The sequence below is a fragment of the Pelobates fuscus genome, chromosome 5, assembly GCF_036172605.1.
Source record: "Pelobates fuscus isolate aPelFus1 chromosome 5, aPelFus1.pri, whole genome shotgun sequence".
Classification (NCBI taxonomy): domain Eukaryota; kingdom Metazoa; phylum Chordata; class Amphibia; order Anura; family Pelobatidae; genus Pelobates; species Pelobates fuscus.
In genome coordinates this window covers 357,494,401-357,516,019 of record NC_086321.1, presented here as the reverse complement: position 1 = coordinate 357,516,019, position 21,619 = coordinate 357,494,401, and the positions used below count along the sequence as shown (strand labels likewise).

At 40.6% G+C, this 21,619-nt stretch overlaps 1 protein-coding gene across 1 annotated transcript in view; it reads left to right on the top strand.

The window, feature by feature from the left end:
* TGM2 (transglutaminase 2) overlaps window positions 1–21,619 on the top strand; it is a 43,636-nt gene that overhangs the window by 5,565 nt on the left and 16,452 nt on the right. Inside the window, exons 2-6 of the mRNA XM_063455996.1 lie at window positions 16,819–16,998; window positions 18,617–18,859; window positions 19,157–19,275; window positions 21,055–21,183; window positions 21,343–21,523. Of these exons, the coding sequence (XP_063312066.1) occupies window positions 16,819–16,998; window positions 18,617–18,859; window positions 19,157–19,275; window positions 21,055–21,183; window positions 21,343–21,523 (852 nt within the window). The remainder of the gene's footprint in view (window positions 1–16,818; window positions 16,999–18,616; window positions 18,860–19,156; window positions 19,276–21,054; window positions 21,184–21,342; window positions 21,524–21,619) is intronic.

The window sequence follows — 21,619 nt, the reverse complement described above, 5'->3', positions numbered from 1 at the left end:
TACCATTAGATGAGCATATGTTCACATGACTCAGATTTATCATAATTTATCTGTGTTGTAAAACACACATTAACCCATACATTGCATTGCTCAGTTTGTGTTGTATACTGTGGTTTAAGTTTCAATGCATTCTTTGTGGTAGCCATGGGCACACAAAAAATGCCTCGTTTCCACTGAGCGGTTCGGGTCGGTTCGGGTCGGTTCAGTTTGGAATGGTTAGAATGGTGAGCGTTTCCACTGCAAGTTGGACCGCCAGGGGCCATGCGGAGTTTTGAAAAAATGCATAGCGTCGTGAGCATTGACATTTTCATGCCCACCAATCAATGGATTGTATAGTGTGACGCCAGTAGCTCCGCCCTAACCATATCGTACCATTTCCTATGGCCCTACATCTGAAGGGGGACCATGAATGGTGCCATTTGGTTCGGTTGTATGGGCCACTTTCATAATGGAAACAATCAAAATAGCGTACCGTACCGAACCGACCTGAACCGTTCCGCTCAGTGGAAACGAGGCATAAAGTAAAGCTTCTACAATCATCTGGAACTGTTTCTTTGGTTCTAAACAATTTCAGAATCTTTCTCTATCAACGCTAACACTGACAATCCTAATCTTTTTCCTATAGAAGACCTCGTGGAGCCTAAATCATTAAAGTTAAAAAAAAAAATTTGGGACATTTTGGTCTTGCAAAACCCCTATAGAGTTGTTTTGGATGTTTAGTGAATACTTTGAGATCCGTGCTCCTATGAATGCATCAACCATCCAAAATTATCATTATGTGCAAGCGAAATGCGTGGATATTTTTGGCAATGCATCTAGCCTTCAACACCATGAATTGGTGCAGAATGTTTCCAGCAAATGGAAACGTTATTCTTTGATACATGTCCATTAACATGTTTTTAGATGATGGAGAGCTCGTATTGTATTCTGTCACTTCATGCATTCGTTGTGAGAATTTCCCCACATAGGAATTTAGTTTAAAAATAAAACAAATGCAACTAATGAGTGACCTTGATAAATTTCTTTCATCTCTGGGAAATGATGCCAGGAATTGGCGTTGGAGATAGGATGCACACTCTGCCCACTCCCTGCTCCCACACAGAGGAATGTGTAAAGTATTTAGTGGTGACAAGTGACAAAAGTGATGGGGGGTGGGGTTGGAGAATAGGCAAACAAAATAATAAATGCTGTCTATTGTACCTTTATATATATATATTTTTCATGGTCTTAACCTCTGAAGGATCAGTTGAGAAAAAATTAAAGATTGTATATTAATATAGAATGCCAGAATGTAATGAGTGCAGGACTGTATAGAATGCCAGAACGTAATGATTGCAGGACTGTATAGAATGCCAGAACGTACTGATTGCAGGACTGTATTGAATGCCAGAGCATAATGAGTGCAGGATTGTATAGAATGCCAGAACGTAATGATTGCAGGACTGTATAGAATGCCAGAACGTAATGATTGCAGGACTGTATAGAATGCCAGAACGTACTGATTGCAGGACTGTATTGAATGCCAGAGCATAATGAGTGCAGGATTGTATAGAATGCCAGAACGTAATGAGTGCAGAACTGTATAGAATGCCAGAATTTTATGATTGCAGGACTGTATCGAATGCCAGAATGTAATGATTGCAGGACTGTATAGAATGCCAGAACGTAATGAGTGCAGGACTGTATAGAATGCCAGAACGTACTGATTGCAGGACTGTATCGAATGCCAGAACGTAATGATTGCAGGACTGTATCGAATGCCAGAATGTAATGATTGCAGAACTGTATAGAATGCCAGAACGTAATGAGTGCAGGACTGTATAGAATGTCAGAACGTAATGAGTGCAGGACTGTATCGAATGCCAGAACGTAATTATTGCAGGACTGTATCGAATGCCAGAACGTAATGAGTGCAGGACTGTATAGAATGCCAGAACGTAATGAGTGCAGGACTGTATTGAATGCCAGAATGTAATGATTGCAGGACTGTATAGAATGCCAGAACGTAATGAGTGCAGGACTGTATCGAATGCCAGAACGTAATGAGTGCAGGACTGTATAGAATGCCAGAACGTAATGATTGCAGGACTGTATAGAATGCCAGAACGTAATGAGTGCAGGACTGTATAGAATGCCAGAACGTAATGATTGCAGGACTGTATAGAGCTGCAAATTCTACATAAGGACATTTCATATTAGTACGGAGTCCGTAGGGACCAGATTGTGATGATGGTATGAAATAGCATAAGTCATTTAGGGTTGGATGACTTAATGAAAATCATAGATTAATTACGCTGGTCTTTTTCTAAATGACTACGCACCATATTTTACTCATGCAAACTAACCTCAAAACAACTTTACCGCATGCTGAGCATCCATCACTGAGAGTTTTTTTGCCCTGTATCTCCGAAATATTCTCAAAGTACATCACTGGGAGTTTTACTTTAGTGGAGCTCTGTGATGCTCCTGCACAAACAAAGCGCATACATTACTGTGGAGCTCTGTGATATTCGTGTATACGTGTGTTTTATTGCTTTGTAGAGCAAGCGCAACTCCTTATAGGTGCCTGTCAACTAGATGTGACCACCCCGGCTACAAAAGTGTTATTTTGTTGTTGTTTTTTTTTAAATGTCTGTTGTTGGATTTTCTACATGGTAGGTTTTGATTTATAACGCACAGAGTAAGACGTACATTCTGATTATCTTGTGTTCTCTAAATCATGGAGTAAAGAACCGAAAATCTGATTTTTGTTTGTTTGTTTGTTTCAGGGTGTTTTTTGTGGAGGTTATTTTTAGGGGGCAGGGAGGATTTAGGCACTTGAGAAAAGTCACCTGCGGTGTAAATCCAGTAACGTGTGGATTTGGGACACCCATTTATACTTTATGTGTGTATGTATGAGTTTTAGTGCATAGGATAATGTTTGCTTTTTTGTTTGTGTGTGTGTGTGTGTGTGTGTATTGCTCTGAATGAGCACTGTAAAGGTTAATAGTTAATAGTTTTTCTCTGTATGTCCTTCCTGCTGAGCAATGACATCTTGGAAAATGTATTACTGTAACAGTCACAAATCCCACATTCGGTGTCCAAATATATGCATCTGGGTGGGTGTGAGTAAGGGGTGGGAGGAGGTGAAGAGAGAGACATTGAGTATTGACACAGCTCTGTCCACACCCGCATCCATTAAAATACTTTAACTGTCCTCTAAGCAGGGAGCTGGGGCAGCCTTAACAAAGAGACTAAACTGGTTTACTTTACACCTTAATTTAGATCTAAAACTGCTTGAAAAAGTACATTCATTGTCAACACGTAGAAGGATATGATGCTGTTGTTGCACATTTGAATTGGTGAATTCGTTATTTTTCTAAAATGTCAATGTTTTAAAAAGCTTTATTTTTGTAAAGAAGCTGTGATCGCCACTTTATCAGTATGCTCCATCTTGGAGTTAGGATACTCCCCGGCAAGTTGAAGTAAACACTGGGTAAATTAAGGTCATTCCTCTACTAAGATTGTATTTTTGCTAGTTGGATATGTGCCTGTCCTCCCTCTGCCCATGATAGGACCACTCCAGGAAAAGAGAAAACAATGGTTATAGGAGATAAAACAAAAATGTCGTTCTCATGTGTAACGGACCTATTTTGTATACCATTGGGACAAAAAAGATATGCCTGATTGCATAATTACTTTTTTATTTTATTTTCCAAATAAGCTAAACCAAGCATACCATAAATTCAGTCAACAATCTTTGGAGAGGGGCAATTGTTCTGTACCAATAGAACTGCAGTTAGTGTGTATGTTAATCTAGTCACATGGGCCTAACCTTTATTTTTAAGAAGCTGCTAGGCCTCCTCTTAACCATGGTTAGGCTCCTCATAATATAACAATGCAACCCAGTAAGCATTCTGTACATATCTTCTGATATACATTACCATGTGATGGGGCGTCATCTCGGAAGTGACACAAATATTCAGGGACATTCTAAAATGTGAAATTCTTGAAAACAACTGACCAATAGATGCTCTTTTATGAGTTCATCCAATCTTGGTCCTCTCGCTGCTGCTAGAATACATTTCCCAGCATTCTCTGTTGCAAATAGTATTGGGAAATGTAGTTCATGAGCAGCTGCAGAGCTAGGATCGGACATCCCTGCTCTACTGGATTCACCAATATGAATCCCTGTGAGTCAGTTTGTTGAGCCATAAGTTTGCTATTGACCTGATAACCGTCAAATAACTATTGTTTTGTAGTACATTTTCCCAGTCCTCGGCAGTAGAACTCAACTGTGGCCTTCTAGAAACTGGCATTCAGCCAAGCTGATGTTAAACCTCGGGAGTCAATGTTTGAACTTTGTGGAATTTCTGTAGAACAGGTTGACAATGGAGACAGCACTGTTATTCTTGGCCATGTTTGTCAGCAGGATTTTTGTTTTTAAATAATGAATAGGAAAATGTAAAGTTGAATAGATTCCAAATGTGTCACAGTCTTTCGTTTGGGACAGTCTGGCCTTGCAAAAGTATTTGCCTCCTGGAAATTTCACAATGCAATACATTAAGAACCTTTGGCTTCAATTTTTCGGGGAGTCTCTTTGTTTAAATATCTACCAGCTTTGCACATCTGGATCTTAATTCACTATTATTCTTGGCAGCATCAGTCAAGTTCCTGTCAGGGTTGAATGGTGACATGGAGATTCTGTGAGAACATTTGTAATCTGATCTTCACCATCACTATGAGGTCTGTTCTTTTATCAATTCTGAGGCATTTGGGTTCTTGGTTCTTAAACAACTGCAGTGGGGCTTTGGCTGCACGTTTAGTGTCATTTATTATACTGCTGGAATGTTGAACCTCTGCCATTTTCAAGTGTCTCTTGGTGTGTCACAATGCTGTGCATGCTGTAGGTAGGATAAACAGACAAGCGCACAATAACGGAGGAACACACCACATGTGTGGGATTTCATATCAACATGCTTTCATCTTTGACGACAGTCTGGATTCTTCGAAAGAGCTCTTGCCCCCCGATTGTCCCTAAAGACATGTACTGGTTCCATTCCCCTGATTAACTGCATCAGGTACAAACTTTCTTGTATAGTCGTAACTAAAGCCATGTATTCAGCTTCACATGAGGACAAAGCTTCAGTATACTATTTCTTAGATTTCCATGCAATCAGTGAATCATTTTCTGTAAGCAGGACCCTGTCTTCTTTCTTCTATCATTCACATTAGAGGCTCAATCAGCATCACTGTATGCTTCTTGTTTAAAGTCTTGATGACACTTCTTGTAGCATAGCTCATAGTTAATGGTATACTATAAGTGTCGTGTCACATGTCACACAATAAATGAGGAACACACCACACACATTTAGCTCTTTACTGCCCCACACTCAACAGAGGAAGAGGTGAGGCAACAACTTTATTGTACCATGGAAAAAGAATAAATTGAGGGTCCCTACGAATTACATCTCCAATTCAATGTCTTCCTGTGGAATTTGGTTTGACGTAAATTCCCATTGAATCAATCCAGACCAGTTTCTCAGTTCCTGGTGTGGGGTTAGCAATTTTTATTTATTTTTTTACCATTTTGGTTCCATCAAACCAGAGAACAGTTTTCAAATGTTGATTTGTCACCTGTGTATTCAGTCACGGAGTTTTTTTTTTTTTAGGTTTTTTTTGTAAATTCTTTATTTTTCAGTCTTATTGCAGATTATTATGGGATACAGAATGAAAAAGTAGGGAGGGGTGTTAGTCACATCAGATTCATTGGTACAATATGACATGAAGTATTTCACTATTGTCTTTGTCAGTAACTTGTTACTTGTCAGTGCTGCGATCTTTGTGACCTGAGCTCTTTTGTCACGCTGTGAAGAGCACGTGAGGTATTGGGTCATCATTTCTTGATGTCTAGAGGTGGAGACGACTCTTCAGTCTTTGCGTGGGTTTGTGTTGTGTTTCATTCAGAGGTGTGAGGGTGTTGGTGATTTGGTGTGTTCTTGGTGATTTGTAGGGTGGTAAGGTCGTAACTGGGGTGTTTGTCTTTGTGTTGCGCGTCCTTTACCTACGTTTATCTTGGGTGGTTAGAGAGATTTATTCGTGCTGGAGTCTGAGCCTCCCTTTCATTGTGTGCGGACATTGCTTCGTGAGTGTCTCTAGTTCTTGATTGCGTGTCGTCCGTTCTGCTTTTTATTGTCCTTATATTTTCTGGAAGTGTGGTCCGTCTAGTGGTCTCTTTGGTTATTCCATGTAGTGTGGGTGCGCTTTCTTTTTAGAAGTGGGTGGTTAGGGTAGTGGCGTGGGGGATGGGAAGGAGGGGTTGAGGGAGGGTTGACGAGGATGGGAGGTTGTGTGGGGTTGGAGGGAGTGGGGTGGTGTTGGGGAGGTCTAGGGTTGTCCCCGGGCAGGTGTTCGGGGGGTGGGTGGTCTCTCGTTCTCGGGCCCCATGGGTCCCAGATCCTGTGGTAGTTGTGTGTCGTGTCGTGGAGCAGGGCCGACACTTTGTCCATCTCCATAGTTTCCTCTGTTTTGTTAATCATGGTTGTGAGATGGGGTATGTTCTGGCTGCCCCATTGTTCCGCTATCGTACGTCTGGTGGCCAGCACCAGTCTCACCACCAGTTTGTTCTGGGCTCTGGTAAGGGGAACAAAGGGTTTGGAGAGCAATCATATCCAGGGATCCATGGGTATATCCGTGTCCAGTATCCTGGAGGTGAGATCTGATACCTTGCCCCATATTAGTGAGACGTGGGGGCATTCCCACCAGAGGTGGATATATGTGCCCTTTTGTCCGCATCCCTTCCAGCAGGAATCTGTGTCTGCGCGCCCCATTTGTTTAATTCTCAGGCGTGTAAGATACCACTGGAGCAGTGTTTTGTAGGCCAGTCTGAGGGGTCCTCTGGGGGACCTATATCTCTTTCCCATGCTTTTTTGTATGAGAGGGCATCCTCCAGGGAGTTGGAGTTCAGGAGGAGGTATATAGTGGAGATTTGCCATTTTTGTATGGGTGCGCGTATTAGTGTTAGTGAGGTAGTGGCCGCAGTCGCGTTATGTGGCTTGTTGAGAAAGCTGCGTATCTGTAAATAGCGGAAGTGATCAAAGGTATTTAATGGCGTCTGTCTTGGTAAGTCGAGGAATGGTCGGAGTCGTTGGCCCTGGAAGAAGTGGAAGAATCTGTATAGACCATTGTCTTCGTAATGCGCAAAATCTTGGGGTGACAGGCCCGGGGGGAATTGTTTGTTTCTTAGGAGTGGTGTGAGAGGCGATGGGGTGTTTGCTATGGGGTGGCGCGAGATAGTATTGTCCCATATAAGAAAGGATGTTGTTAAGGCAGGGGGTGGTCTGTGGGGTGGGTGGTCTATCTCTCTTGGGGAGCCAGAAAAGGCGCGAGAGATGGTCCCTGCCCAGGAGGTCATGCTCGAGATCCACGCAGAGTTTGACAGTCACTGAGTTTTGATAGCAGAGTTGCAGTTGTGTCATTTCATTGTGTCATGTCATTTCCATTTTTTGTTATAATAGATTTGAACTGTGTTCTAAGTGATATTCAAAGTTTGCTGTATTTTTGTTTTGTTTTTTACCTATGGTTTTTTTTTGAGTAGTTTCTACTTTAAATTGTTGGATATATTGTGTAAAGCCAGAGGTAAAAAAAAAAAATGCAATAAAATCAGTTTTAATTCCAGGTTGTAACACTGCAAAATGTGAAAACCTCTAAGAAGGGAGTGAATACTTAAGCAACGCACTGTACGCCCTACGGTCTTGTAGCCTCCAATATACAGGACTATGCAGTGAGTGGCACTGAAGTGTTATCTGTATGGTCCTGGTGTTCATTCACATCGGAACACCAGGAAACAAAATCAGGGAGGGACAGACATCTATATCGGGACTCTTGAGAGGCCTGTTGTCTTGTTCAGTGACCTGATTATTTCCAGTAGTGGTTATGCATGTTAGCCCATACAGAGATGAAGAGCATTGATTACACTGTGTCCACAAAGCAGTTGTTCTAATACAAACTTAAAATTCCAATATGGAGTGACCTTTGCCATCATGTCATGTTGGGCAATAAGATAACAAATCAGTCTCTCTGACAAAAAAAACTTGAATATCTGCTGTGTCTACCAAAGAAAAGAGTTATTCTAGTGGAAAAGGAATTAGTCAATATCCATGCAAAAATACCAAGGTAAATATTGCAAAATAATAATGCAAATAGCAACAGACAAACATTGACCCAAATCCTTGGTAACCCAAAAACATACTTGTTTTCCTGGCACTATAGGGTCTCTAGGTCCCCCCCACCCTCAGGGCCCCCCTCCTGCCGGGCTCTAGGGGGTGGAAGGAGTTAAATCTTACCTGCTTTCCCCCGCCAGGCTCCCTCGGCGCTGGGGACTCTCCTCCTCCTTTCCCCGTCAGCAGCTGAATGCGCATGCGCGGCAAGAGCAGCGCGCATTCAGCCAGTCCATAGGAAAGCATTCTCAATGCTTTCCTATGGATGCTGGCATCTTCTCACTGTGAAAATCACAGTGAAAAGCGCATAAGCGCCTCTAGCAGCTGTCAATGAGACAGTCACTAGAGGCGGGATTAACCCATATGTAAACATAGCAGTTTCTCTGAAACTGCTATGTTTACAGCAGAAAGGGTTAATCCTAGATGGACCTGGCACCCAGACCACTTCATTAAGCTAAAGTGGTCTGGGTGCCCATAGTGGTCCTTTAACTACTTGTCTAGAGGTAATACGGATGGAATGTTTAGCGAGTGCCACTCTACTAAGTCATTAACTGGTCAAATTATCTCTGGAACATCAATCATTTTTGGCCTTAAAAAAATCACCTTGAAAAATGTTTTGACAATAATTATCTGCTAAAACCATGCTATGTAGTGGAAAGTTTTACCTCATTGCAACAAGGTAATAAATGCTTTATAAATGTCTTGATATATATATATTTTTTAATTATAATTTTCAGAACATATCAAAGCATATATAACGCAAAGGTCAGAGGTATGATGTGTACAGATCTAACTGGAATCTCAAAAAGAATAAAAAATAAATAAAAAAGAAACAAGTATATGAATAAACAAGCAGTGTTTTATGGTTGCAAAAGGGAGAGGATAGGAAGAGAAGTGGATAAAGAGCATCACATTAGGAGCAGTGAAACGATTTTTGGAGTCTTGGTCTGCAAAATATGAAAAAAGAGCTCTGGGCTTCACTAGAATCTGGAAGAACGGCTTCCTTCCTTGCCACAAAAATACTCGCACACACCATGTTTAATTACTACCTTCAATTGTAACCATCACATGTGGCTAATTACTGTCTAACCACCTAAATGCCAACAATATTGACAATTTGGTGTCAGTCACCTTGCGACACACACAAGCACACACACCGCCCCCATCAAATTGAGTGATACATCAAACCCTCCACTTTAATCCAACTCTTTCAGTATACTCTGTATAAGCTATATGAGACTTTTCATGTGGATTCTACAAATATTTTCACACTAGTTGCTCTGTTCATATCCTATAGCTGTTACAAAGGTCCTCTCACTTCGATTATTGTAAGGTTGGTGGGTTCAAGCAAGGTGAACGTATATCTGGGGATGACAATCGGACTTTTCCAATTTAGATGACAGCCCTGACATCCCCCGGTCTTTACAGTGGCAATGAAAGTTCAAAGCATGCAGTTCACAGGGGAATCTGAGAATCCCGTATTTATTACAAGAACACAAGTTCAAAGATTAAGCAAATGGAATCGCCCAACATCTGTTAGTCACTGACTTCTCCTTCTAGTAAAACCTTGAGCATTTCCTCCTGTGCATTGTACATTCCCAGTTTCCCATCAGTTATAGGGTACAGGTGGTCTAATTTTACAGTCATGCAGGGGCAATAAAATATATCACAGAACTACAATAGTCTTATCTTTATTGAAGAATTAAGTAGCTTGAGTAAGTTGTAGATATGTCTACAAAACATTTTGTTGTTGTTTTTTTTTATTTGTATGAATACAAAGCTGCACAATGGCTGGAAAATACAAAGATTAGAACAGATCTTAGTGATATCGTCACAGCAAATAAATTAAACACGGAATATTGTTAAGGAAACAAATAAATCATATGACAAATATGAATTCAGATTGGCAATGCTTTGACAGTGAGAATGTAAAAATTCCACGGTTCTCAAATATGAAGATTGCCTAGGGAGTACCATTCGACCTCTTCCAACGCATTCTACTTTTTGGATCCATTCCACAGTAAAGGGAGGTTTAGAATTTTTCCATTAGCAGCAGTTAGTAAAAAGAAAAGTAAAGATTATTTATCTTTAGGTAAAGTTATTGGACTTTGGTAGTAGGTGAGCAAAGCTGCAAAACTAGTTGAGTAATGTACCAACTTGAAACCAATTTGTAGTTAATTTCTTGGAGAGGAACACGAACGTAGACCTGAAAAATTGTTTAAAAAGGTTTGTTCCGTTCCTTAGTAGTGAGACATAATGACAAGTTTCTGGACCCAGTCTCACAAAAATACGGTGATCTTAATTTTTTTTTTTTAAGAAAATGGAACATCACATAAAAAATAGTAGGATCAGGGAGCAGCGCCTGTGATGGAATTCCCACGTTCAGAGCGATATGAAGGAGGGAAGGAAAAAGACACGGATATAGTGTAGTATGTTGAGATCTTAAGTTATGGTAAATGAAGGAAAAGGAATTGCACTTACACTTTTCTGGAGCCTATACTCAGCTCCAGATATGTGCGCCTGGATGGTACAATCCCTTCCTATGGATATGTAGATGGTCCTTGGATGTCCTCAAAAGGGAGTCTCCGGTGGTAGTAGGGTATTTCTCCTTTCCAATGGCAGTAGGCCGATATTCACATAGTTGGTGATATATAAAAAAAAAAAGAGAATAGAAACACAAAATAGTGCTCTCTGGATAATACAAAATAAAATTATAACAAATGGAGGTATACTCACAAGTAAAGAGCAAATAGGATATTGCTCAATATATTTAGGCGTAGGTGGCATGATCCCCACCAAGGATATCACTCCACGAGTCCTCCAGTGTGGTTGTTGGAGAGAGTTGAAAGGAATTATATTATTTAAAAAAAAAAAATAGAATAAAAGGATAGGCTTGGAGGCTCCAATAGCATAAATGGGCTACCTTTATTGCAGACAAAAAAAATCAGTAACATAAAACAGCTTTAAAAAACACTAACGCGTTTCTCCTGCAAAGAGGCTTTATCACATAAAAAATTTACAGAAATTAAATGTTTTATTCAATAATGTAACTTCAAGACAAATGACAGCTCCTCTTTAACTTTTCTCCAGAATTAGTTTCTATTGTAATCATTTAGACACAAGAACACAAAAACATAACGCATCATGTTAACCCTACTTTTTAGAGAAACTGTATCCCCCCACCATTGCATATGCAAGAAAGTATTGCCAATCGAAACTTTATTCAAACAGGTTTGGTTATTGTGTTACTGACCAGCTAATACTCGGTGGATCTAGACCCAGAACCACCAACCTGGCCACTGAAAGCGTTAAGTATAGCCTTCCATGGCAAAGCATTTAGTAGAGAAAAACATTTCTATAAAAGTAAATGTTTAGAAATGAATGTGGGAAAAATTCTCTGTGTGATGAAGAATATTTATTTTCTCAGATCTGTGCAATGCAGATTTCTCTGGAGAACCCTTGTTGTGGTTAAATAAAATAACGTGCTGTTACTACTCTAATTAGCTAATCGTATTAAACATGGTTTATTCTAGTGACCCGCTGCAGTCAAAGAATGACATATAAATGAATGTTCTAAGCGGTGATCTGAAAGTCTCAAGCATGGAATCATGGCGATCTCGAACTGGAGAGGCTTCTCTCTCACTTCATTCAGCTCGGAAATTAGACAAATAACATGAAAAAGTTTTTTCTTACCACGGGCTATTTGTAAATTATTCTGCTGAAGTTTTTAAATGAAGATATATAGATCTTTCCTATAGATTAGCGTTGGTCTTGTCATCTTGCAGACATAAAATATGTGACTATTTTATTTTTCTTTATAATTTTGTACAATACAATCTTTATAAATCTTTATATTTAGCATGTTTGTAGAGGTGGAATAATACAAATAAACAAGGTGTGCCAGTAATTAAGGGTTAAAGGACCACCATAGTGCCAGGAAAACAAACTCATTTTCCTGGCACTATAGGGTCATTAGGTCCCCCCCACCCTCAGGGCCCACATCCCACTGGGCTGAATGGGTTCAGCGCCGGTATCCCTCTGTGCTGGGGAACTCTCCACCCCATGCCGACGTCAGATCCGAATGTGCATACAAGGCAAGAGCCGCGTGCGCATTCAAACCACCCATAGGAAAGCATTGCTCAATGCTTTCCTATGGACGTCCAGCGTCTTCTCACTGTGATTTTTCACAGTGAGAATCGCGGAAGCGCCTCTAGCGGCTGTCAATGAGACAGCCACTAGAGGCTAGATTAACCCTAAAGTAAACATAGCAGTTTCTCTGCAACTGCTATGTTTGCAGCTGCAGGGTTAAAACTAGAGGGACCTGGCACCCATACCACTTCATTGAGCTGAAGTGGTCTGGGTGCCTATAGCGGCCCTTTAAGGGAAGTGATCCCTTTAAGCACTTTTTTTGCAGTGCAATGTGGAAACCATAAAAAGGAAGACCCCACAGTAAAGATCATGCTGTGGCTATTGTAAAGACGACATTTGCAATTCTTTTTCCAATATATATATTTATTGGATTATAACAGAAGAGAAATTATAACCCAAAATTATAATTATAACCAAAAAAATAATAGACACAGTATTCCTTACATTTAGCATTAGGTACAAATATTAAATATCGCTGGTAGTAGAGCAATCGTACAGCTTTTACATAGACAGAGGCAATCGACAACTACACTTATACAGAAGCATAATTAGCATACTTTAGCATACATTTACTGTGGATTAGCAATGTCATCTCGCCAACTGTTGGTACGTACCAAATCTGCAGAGCCAACAAGATAGACATGCAATATACCCTGTTGTATTGGCTTCACATTATCGCTGGTCTCCCGTACCTCCTCAAAATGGAACGGGGTATATACCTTTACTTTATATTTTAAGGCAAAGGAAGGAAAAGTTTAGGAGCATCACATAAGAGGGGGGAAAACGGGGGAGTATTTCACTCCAGAAATTCAATCGAGACTATGTTTGGAAACGTAGGAGCATAGAGTTTAGCTGGTGCGCTTACACTTGGAATGGCTCTACCTTGCAGCTATCAGTTAGTCATCTGGCGTCTTTGGCCTGGCATTTTCCAAGGAAAGTGCATTACATACAGTCGCATAAACATTACCTTAGACAATCCACAAGACATTACCCAGTTCATTCTCTAACCTGGTCATTTAAGTACACCTCGACTATAGGTAAAAGTACGGTAAGCCTGACACTGGGGCTCTTGGGCGCTCTATGTTGGGTTATATAGGAATTGATCCCGAACCTCATCCCAAACTTTCCACTGTTGTTGATGGGAGAGCATTTTACTCTGTATGTTCAAGGTAATGTTTTCGTATAAGCATATGGAATCTACTCTTTGAAACGTTTCTTCCATAGGCGGGGGTAGAGTACTTTTCCAGTGGTGGGCAATGCTAATTTTTGCTGCTACAAGGAGATTTAATATCATTGTCCTATTTTGCATATATTCAAGGTCTGGAAAAAGGTGGAGCAGATAATATCCAGGCAGTCTGGGCATAATAATCCTGGAGGCCTTATCTACTAGATCTGCGATAGTGTTCCAAAACTGTTTTAGTACTGAGCATTCCCAGAATACTAATATGACTGAGAGAAGCTATGTCTTTTTGACATCTCTAACAGGTTGGGCTGGAGCCTTTAGAGATTTGTGAGAGCATTTGCAATTCTTTTAAAGGGACACTTTTAAAGGCACACTGTAGGCCAATGATGGCTTACCTTGACACCATAAATTGTTTCTGGACTACATTTCCCATGATGCTCAGCTAGCTTTTAGAGTTTAAAAGCTAGCTGAGCATCATTCGAAATGTAGTCCAGAAACAATTGTGGTGCCAAGGTTAGCCATCAATGCTGTAGGCATTGTAACCATTTTATCTAACTGAAGTGGTTATAGTGCCGGAAGTTCCCTGGCCCTGTTTCTCCTTTCAGTGTTAAACCATTTTCAAGCAGTTTAACATTAGATGAGGGTCCCTGGCCACCCACAGCCCCGACCCCTAGTAGAGGTATAGCTACGGGGTTACCCTGTTCCCTGTCCCAATCAAACCAACAATGGGTGACTGTGATAGGCTGAAAGCAGTCAGACAATCACAGCTGCCTATTAGCCTGAGAAGCGCAGAAGGGACGGGTTGCTGGGGACTCTTGTTTATCATAAAAAATGGTTTAGCACGGAAATGGAAAGACAGTACCAGGGGTCTCCGAGTGCTATAACCACTTCAATGAGATGAAGCGGTTACAGTGCATAGAGTGTCCCTTTCACCCCTTAAGGACCAAACTTCTGGAATAAAAGGGAATTATGACATGTCACACATGTCATGGGTCCTTAAGGGGTTAAGCATATGAATATAATAGTATGACTTGACAGTAAAGTAATGCCTTGTGTATCTTGTCTCTGCAGAGGTTCTGTCTTCTTGAACTTCTAGCTTTTCCAGTAGGCATTCATTATCACTTTTATATCTGCACAGCTATTGGTGGTGTGGACATGCTGAGAGTTGTGTCCACGAATAAGGAACACTATAGCATTAGGAATACATTTTATATTTCTAACGTTATAGTGTCCCTGTCCCTACTTGTAGTAAGGCAGGGGTGCCCAAAAGGTAGATCCCCATATGTTGTAGAACTACAACTCCCATGCTATGCACGCCTTTGGAATGTCTTAGAATGCCAAAGCATCATGGGAGCAGTAGTTCTACAACATCTGGGCATTAGACATGTGCAATTCATTTCGTTCCGAATTTCGGCAATTCGGACATTCGGATACATCCGAGTGTCCGAATAGCTGAATTGCGGAAGTTCCGAAATTCCAAAGTGCAGAAGAGCCGAAGTTGCCCAAGTTCCGAAGTGCCGAAATTCCGTAGTGCCGAACCGAACCGAAGTTCCGAATTTCGGAATGCCGAACCGAGCCTTTTCCCCATGCACAGCCCTACTGGGCATCTACCTTTCGGGCACCCCTGTAGTAATGTGTCTCTCCTCCCCTCCCCCGGGTGCAATAAAATGTTTAAAAATATATATACATTTTACTTACCATTTTCAAGCTCATCTACCTCACAGAGGAGGCATGGCTTTCTCTAGCGATTGTCCAATCCAATGCTCATCATAAAATAGCATTGGGGACATAACACGCATGCTTAGAAAACAGTGCCGCATGCGCATTCAAATGTTTTGAATCAATGCTTTCCTATGGGGGCTTCTTGCTCACGTGACCAAGTTTTACTCATACTGACGGCCACAAGAGGGGGACTTAATCCTGCAATGTAAACATTGCAATTTCTCAAAAACATTGCAGGGTTAAGTGGAAAGGGACACTCAACCCAGATCACTTCATTGAGATGCAGTGGTCTGGGTGACTTCAGTGTTCCATTAAGTTACAAAGACAAATAATGAACATGGTATTATCAGACCACTAAAGATAGTAGATCTACAGCTTGTTTACCTTTTAGAGGTCTTTGCTATGCCTTGGAGGTCATTACGTTGCCAGGTCTCTCACTTTTGCTCAGAATTGACCTGTTTCAGTGCCAAAACCAGGGATTGCAGTTGTTGTATATTGCAGATTTAATAAAAACCCCATCTTACACTTTCTGTTGACACAGCTGAGCAATGTTGAGTTTCCTAGTGACATGATTAGTACAAATGTTCAATAAATTATAAAAAAAGAAATCTAATAAATAATTACTTGGCATATATTTCCAAAAATAAGACCACCGCATGTTTACTGTATCAGAACATGACCAGTACATGTTAATTGTATCTAGAGGAAACGTTTTAATGTACTAAAGTGAGCACTGTCAGGAGTTCAATGTGAATTTCATATTTTAGACCAGAATACATTTAGCTTATACAGAAACAAGAATATCTATCTTTTCTATATTGTTCTATGCACATGTAAAATCAATATATCTGGACGCTGCACACTGCACTATTTGGAGCAAATATCTACAGAATGCGATCACTTTTATATAACTATATGACATATCCTCCTATTGTACAGCATGCCGTATATGTTGGTGCTTTGTAAATATCACGGACACATTTTGAATGAGCGCAATTTATCAAGGCAAATCTGGAGACATTTGGTGGTAATTACTGAATTAGTATCAATCATTAAAATATTACTTTGTTCACTTTAATATATTTTAATATTGTCAAAATGTAGCCTCATAACAAATAACAAATATATTGTTTTCCGATTTGCCTTTTGTCAGAAAGTCATTTAAAGTAATTTAATCCAGTTGCATTGCACTACTAAAGAGATAAAAATGTGCAGAATTAAACAATTAAGCTATACATCATGCATAGACACTACACATGCTTTAATATATATACTCAGAGGCCCAAGGCTAAATGTTGCCCCTTGGCACAGTGATATGAACGCCTAATCAAAAATTAGAATCAGTGTAACATTATATGTGTTGAAAAATGGGATTTGTGATCATCAAAAAAGTATTGCTCGTGTAGGTTTGAATGCATGTGAATTATTGCTTATTGTTTATTGTTAATATTGGTGAAACTCTCATATACTCTTGTATATAGTGGATGTTGGTGTCACTGCCCTGCAATGTGACCTATCGCATGCCCCCATTTGACATATCCTTAATGTCCTCTGGTTCTCCTGCAGATCTGGTTCTGGAGAGCTGTGACTTGGATTGCGCATCAAATAACCGCGATCACCACACTGCAGACGTCGGCTGTACCCAGCTGATAGTCCGGAGAGGGCAGCCCTTCAACGTCACCCTTCACTTTTCTCCCCGAGGGTATGAAGAAGGTGTGGATCAGCTGTCACTCAACATTCAAACAGGTATGCCAACCTCCAACTTACTAATGTATGGATACTGTGACCTGCACCTGATATGCACAAAACCCAGAGGCTGATAACATATTCCTAAAATGTACCACATCCAGGAGCTAACCTGATATTGTCATTTTTACAAGACAAGTAGAGGATAATAGGAAACTTTTTTAGGGTTCATATATTAAAAAGGGTATTGCATGGCATTGACGGGTGAATTCCAGATGTTAGGTCAAAATAGAAAAAATGGGAGATTTTCCGGTGGAACTATATTTTTCGTTCTCTTTGTTCCATTAATAAACCCCTTGAAATTTAGTAGATTTTCTGGTTCACTGGATCCTGCATTCATCAGAAGGCCTAGGTAGATCCTTTATATTGAGCCCATATTTCACACCTAACATGCAGTTATTAATTTCATGTATATATAGATAAATTATCTACTATACATACCATTTAGAATGTTCGTAATTAAGTGGCATCACTTTATAGTCTGAATGAGTAACCTGAAGGCCAGAACTATCCATAACAGATCTCATTGACTAAAATCAATGTATTATATTAGTAATACTATATAGTATATTATTTAATTATATCAGTCATATTCCCTATAAATAGGTGTTGCAGTGGATTACCCCCTCTTCCCCGTATGACCTCTATAGTGTATTTAGAATTTACAGGAAAATGCATAGTCAGCTATATTGCTTTATACAAAGGTTAACTTGTGCTCAGTACGATAAACAAGTGTAACTCCTTATCCAAACATTGAGATGGAATTCCTATCATGCTGCACTAATCCCAGTGAGGTTACTAATTGATTTAGCTTATGTGCCATCTGAATGTGACTGTATAGAGAAGGAGGAGGAGGGTTAATTCCCATCGCTGCCTACCATTGTGTCAGATCATTTTTGTAACAATGTGCGGAAGCCGAGGGACACTGGGTGTCTTTCCCTGTGCATAGGTATTTTCCCTGGTCCCTCACCCAGGTCTAGCTTCCAAGTGTGGGAGTAATACTTCTAAATCACTGGATGTTGGAAAGATCTCAAGTATTACACCGTCTGTGTCCTTTGTACACTTTCTCAAACTTTGTTAAACCTGAAGATTTTTGTGTTGGGTTACAATAAACTAAGGAAAATAGGAGTCACCTTGATATAGTGGATTGAAAATCAGAGAAGTGCTGTCCGTCAGGTACTACGCAGCAGTGGAAAAGCGACAGACGGCTCCTTAGACACTACACACATTTTCCGAACGATCCATTAAACCCTACTCATCATGTGTTCAGACTTGCAGTCAGAAGCAATGGACTGGTCATCAACCCCTAGAAACCTGGCCCACTCTGGTCTTAAGTTGGCTGGCTATCAGACACTGTTCCCCAGCTCTACTGTGAAGATTATGGAATATAGATTGACCTTTATCATATATATTTTATTTAAATCTACTGAGAATTTATTACCCCAGGCTGTAGATTTCTCTAATTAAGCAAAGTAGATAATTATAACATGCAGCATTATATTTAGTGGTTTCAAGATTTAATATATGAGATTACAAAATAAATTCAGGTATAAGCAAAATTAAAGGTGTCTGTTTTTGTAGTCTTTTCAGGGGTTATTCAAGGTTCTTTCTCCAACAGGTCCATGTCCCTCAGAGGAATCCGGAACTCGTGCTCACATTAAATTGTCAGATTCCCCCCAGGAGGGAGCGTGGAATGCATCTATCAGTACCAATGAAGGGGACAAGCTGATACTGTCTATCATCTCGCCTCCTGATGCCCGCATTGGATTATACAATATTTCTCTGGAGGCCTCCACAGGATACCAAGGAACTAGCTTCCATCTCGGAACTTTCACCCTGCTCTTCAATCCATGGTGCCCTGGTGAGAGGGGAAATGGGGTACTAGGATATAAGGCACTCTGAGCCCAATACAAATACATTGTTACAGTCACAATTAAAGTGTGTCTGTCTCTTTTCTTCCATTGTGTATTGGAAGCAGTAATGCTTAGATTGAAAAAGTGTAGTCCACAATGATGACCAGATATAGTACATTTGCCACACTTCACTGTCAATAGATTTTAGTCCCTTTTAAAAGCCCTGAAATCCTCTAAATTGGCTTTAACCCTAACGAGCAGTTACTATGGACACCTGTCTTACTTTGTTGCTTGTTTTTTTTTAGAGGATACCGTATATCTAGAGCGTGAAGACCAGCGAACCGAGTATATTATGACCCAGTATGGTATGATCTTCCAAGGGACAAAGACCTCGATCACCAGCGTTCCATGGAACTTTGGACAGGTGGACAAATTATCTTATACAGCCTTGTATCTGTTAATTCCATTAATTTTCCACGCCTTCGTCTTGCATATTATTTCATAGACTTTATCACCACATGACAGTATTCCATACTGAGTGAGCAAGAAACTTGTATACATGCGAGTATTCTTGACTTAAATATTTTATTTCCTATCCCAGCATTGAAACCACTAAAAGTTGCACAACTGGTAGTTGTCCCATTGTGACCTCTAACGACTAAACTCTTGGGGGATTTGAGGACATCAGCACTGTGCAGCAATACCATCAACACAGTATATTTGTTTTTGTCATAAGCACACTCATTTTGTTTATGTCTTAAGATTACCCCTCCACTTCCTTATCTTGTATATTATATTTCACATAATGTCAGCAAAGAGTAACTGCGTTCTGTGAGGAAATGACAGTGAGCATTTGGCTTTTCTCCATGTTAAGGGAACATTGTGTTTATACCATAAAAGGTCTTCAGCAAATACAGGAGTCAGAATGCTTATCATCGATGTGGATTAACTGCTTTATGCTCTGAAGAATATTTTAAGGCTGCGCATTATGAATAGACATGGTCCCTTCCTTCAACACTGAAAGATGCTATTTTAAGTCGATGAAGGAAAACCATGCCGTAAATTCAACTTATGTTCTTACTCACATTTTGAAAACAAACAAACCTGCAAGCACCATAAAAATCAACTATAACTTGCTGTAGTGGCTATGGTGGTAGGAGAGCCCTGGTGCCCCCAATTGCAAGTAGTCACACTGTTTTTGAACAGCTTGACTTATTATCTGGTAGTTAAGGTGCTTCGAATGTTCCTTTAAAGTTGTATTGTTACCTAGGGTGTTTCATGTACTACATGATTACAATCTAATCTATTCCTTGTGCAAGTCAACTTGCTGGCAAACAGACAACACTTGCAACACTTACATACGCATACATCCACAGGCTAGGATTTGTTAGATTCGCACAGGTAGAGTCAGATTAAGATTGCCCAAGGCCCTAATATGGGGTTCCCCCTCCTTGAGCCCTGGGTTATGTTTCTGTGCAGGGTGTGTGCTGACTGAGTATTGTGTGTGTGGAGGACGGTGAGAGCTGTATGGGGAGATGCTAAGTGTGTCTGTGTGGTGACTACATTTTGTTTGTGTGTGCAGATGAGTGAGTGGGGCTGGGTGTTGGGTATGGGGGTGCTGGGAGTCTGAGCGTGGCTGAGTGTTGTTTGTTTGTATGTCCCCTCTTCCTCCTACTTACCTTACTTACCTAGTGGTCCAGTGGGGGAGATCCATTGTCTCTACTCATTTTAGGTACAGACCACTTTAAGAGTGCCCTCGCGGTTCCACCACTCAGGTAATGACCCAGAGAGTTGACTGTGGCACTCTGAGTTATCCAGAAGTGCCAGGGTGAGGGCACTCTTAAAGTGGTCTGTACATAATATTGGTACAGACCAAGCTCCCCCAATGAAGTGAAGGAGTGCAGGGCCATGCAGGGAGATCTTTTAATATCCCTGCCACCTGGAAGTGGGCCTACTCAGAGCTGGAACTACAGTCAACTGTCTGAGCCCGAGCTCTAGACGGTCACCTTAGCTGCACAAGTCATTAGGGGGCAGGGCGGCTGCAAGTGCTGCACTTTCTCTTCCGAGACATAGTAGCCAATGATTTTCAGTAATATTTAGGTGTGACTGGTAGAACAGGACTTAAAATTTGAACGTTTATATATTAATTTGAGTAAATCTGGATTTTCTGAGGTCATGGTCCTTATTTTTCATGTCTTGTTAGTTTGAAGATGGCATCTTAGAAGCCTGCCTTCAGATCCTGGACACCAGCCCCAAATTTGTGAAGGATTCTAACCGGGACTGCTCTCGGCGTAATGACCCAGTCTACATCAGTCGGGTTGTGAGTGCCATGGTAAGTATTAACCTTAATGTAGAAACAATAATTAATTGAGATCTTCTACAATGACCCAATGTGAGAAGATAAGGAATGCAGTTTTGGAGTTACTGTCATGTACAGAGAAGGGCTGGTAGTACATGTACATGTGAGATCTATCTCTTTTTTTTCCTGCAGGTTAATTGTAATGATGAAGACAGAGGTGTGCTGTATGGACGATGGGACAACCTGTACGACGACGGAATTAGTCCCATGTTCTGGATTGGAAGTGTGGACATTTTGCGGAGGTGGAGGAAGTTTGGATGCCAACCTGTGAAATATGGACAGTGCTGGGTTTTTGCTGCTGTGGCATGTTCAGGTGAGAGGATGGGAACAATGGTGGGATATAAACAATTGGAAAGAATTCTTGGCGGCCAACTTTATAACAAAATGTATTTTTACATCTTTCTCACTC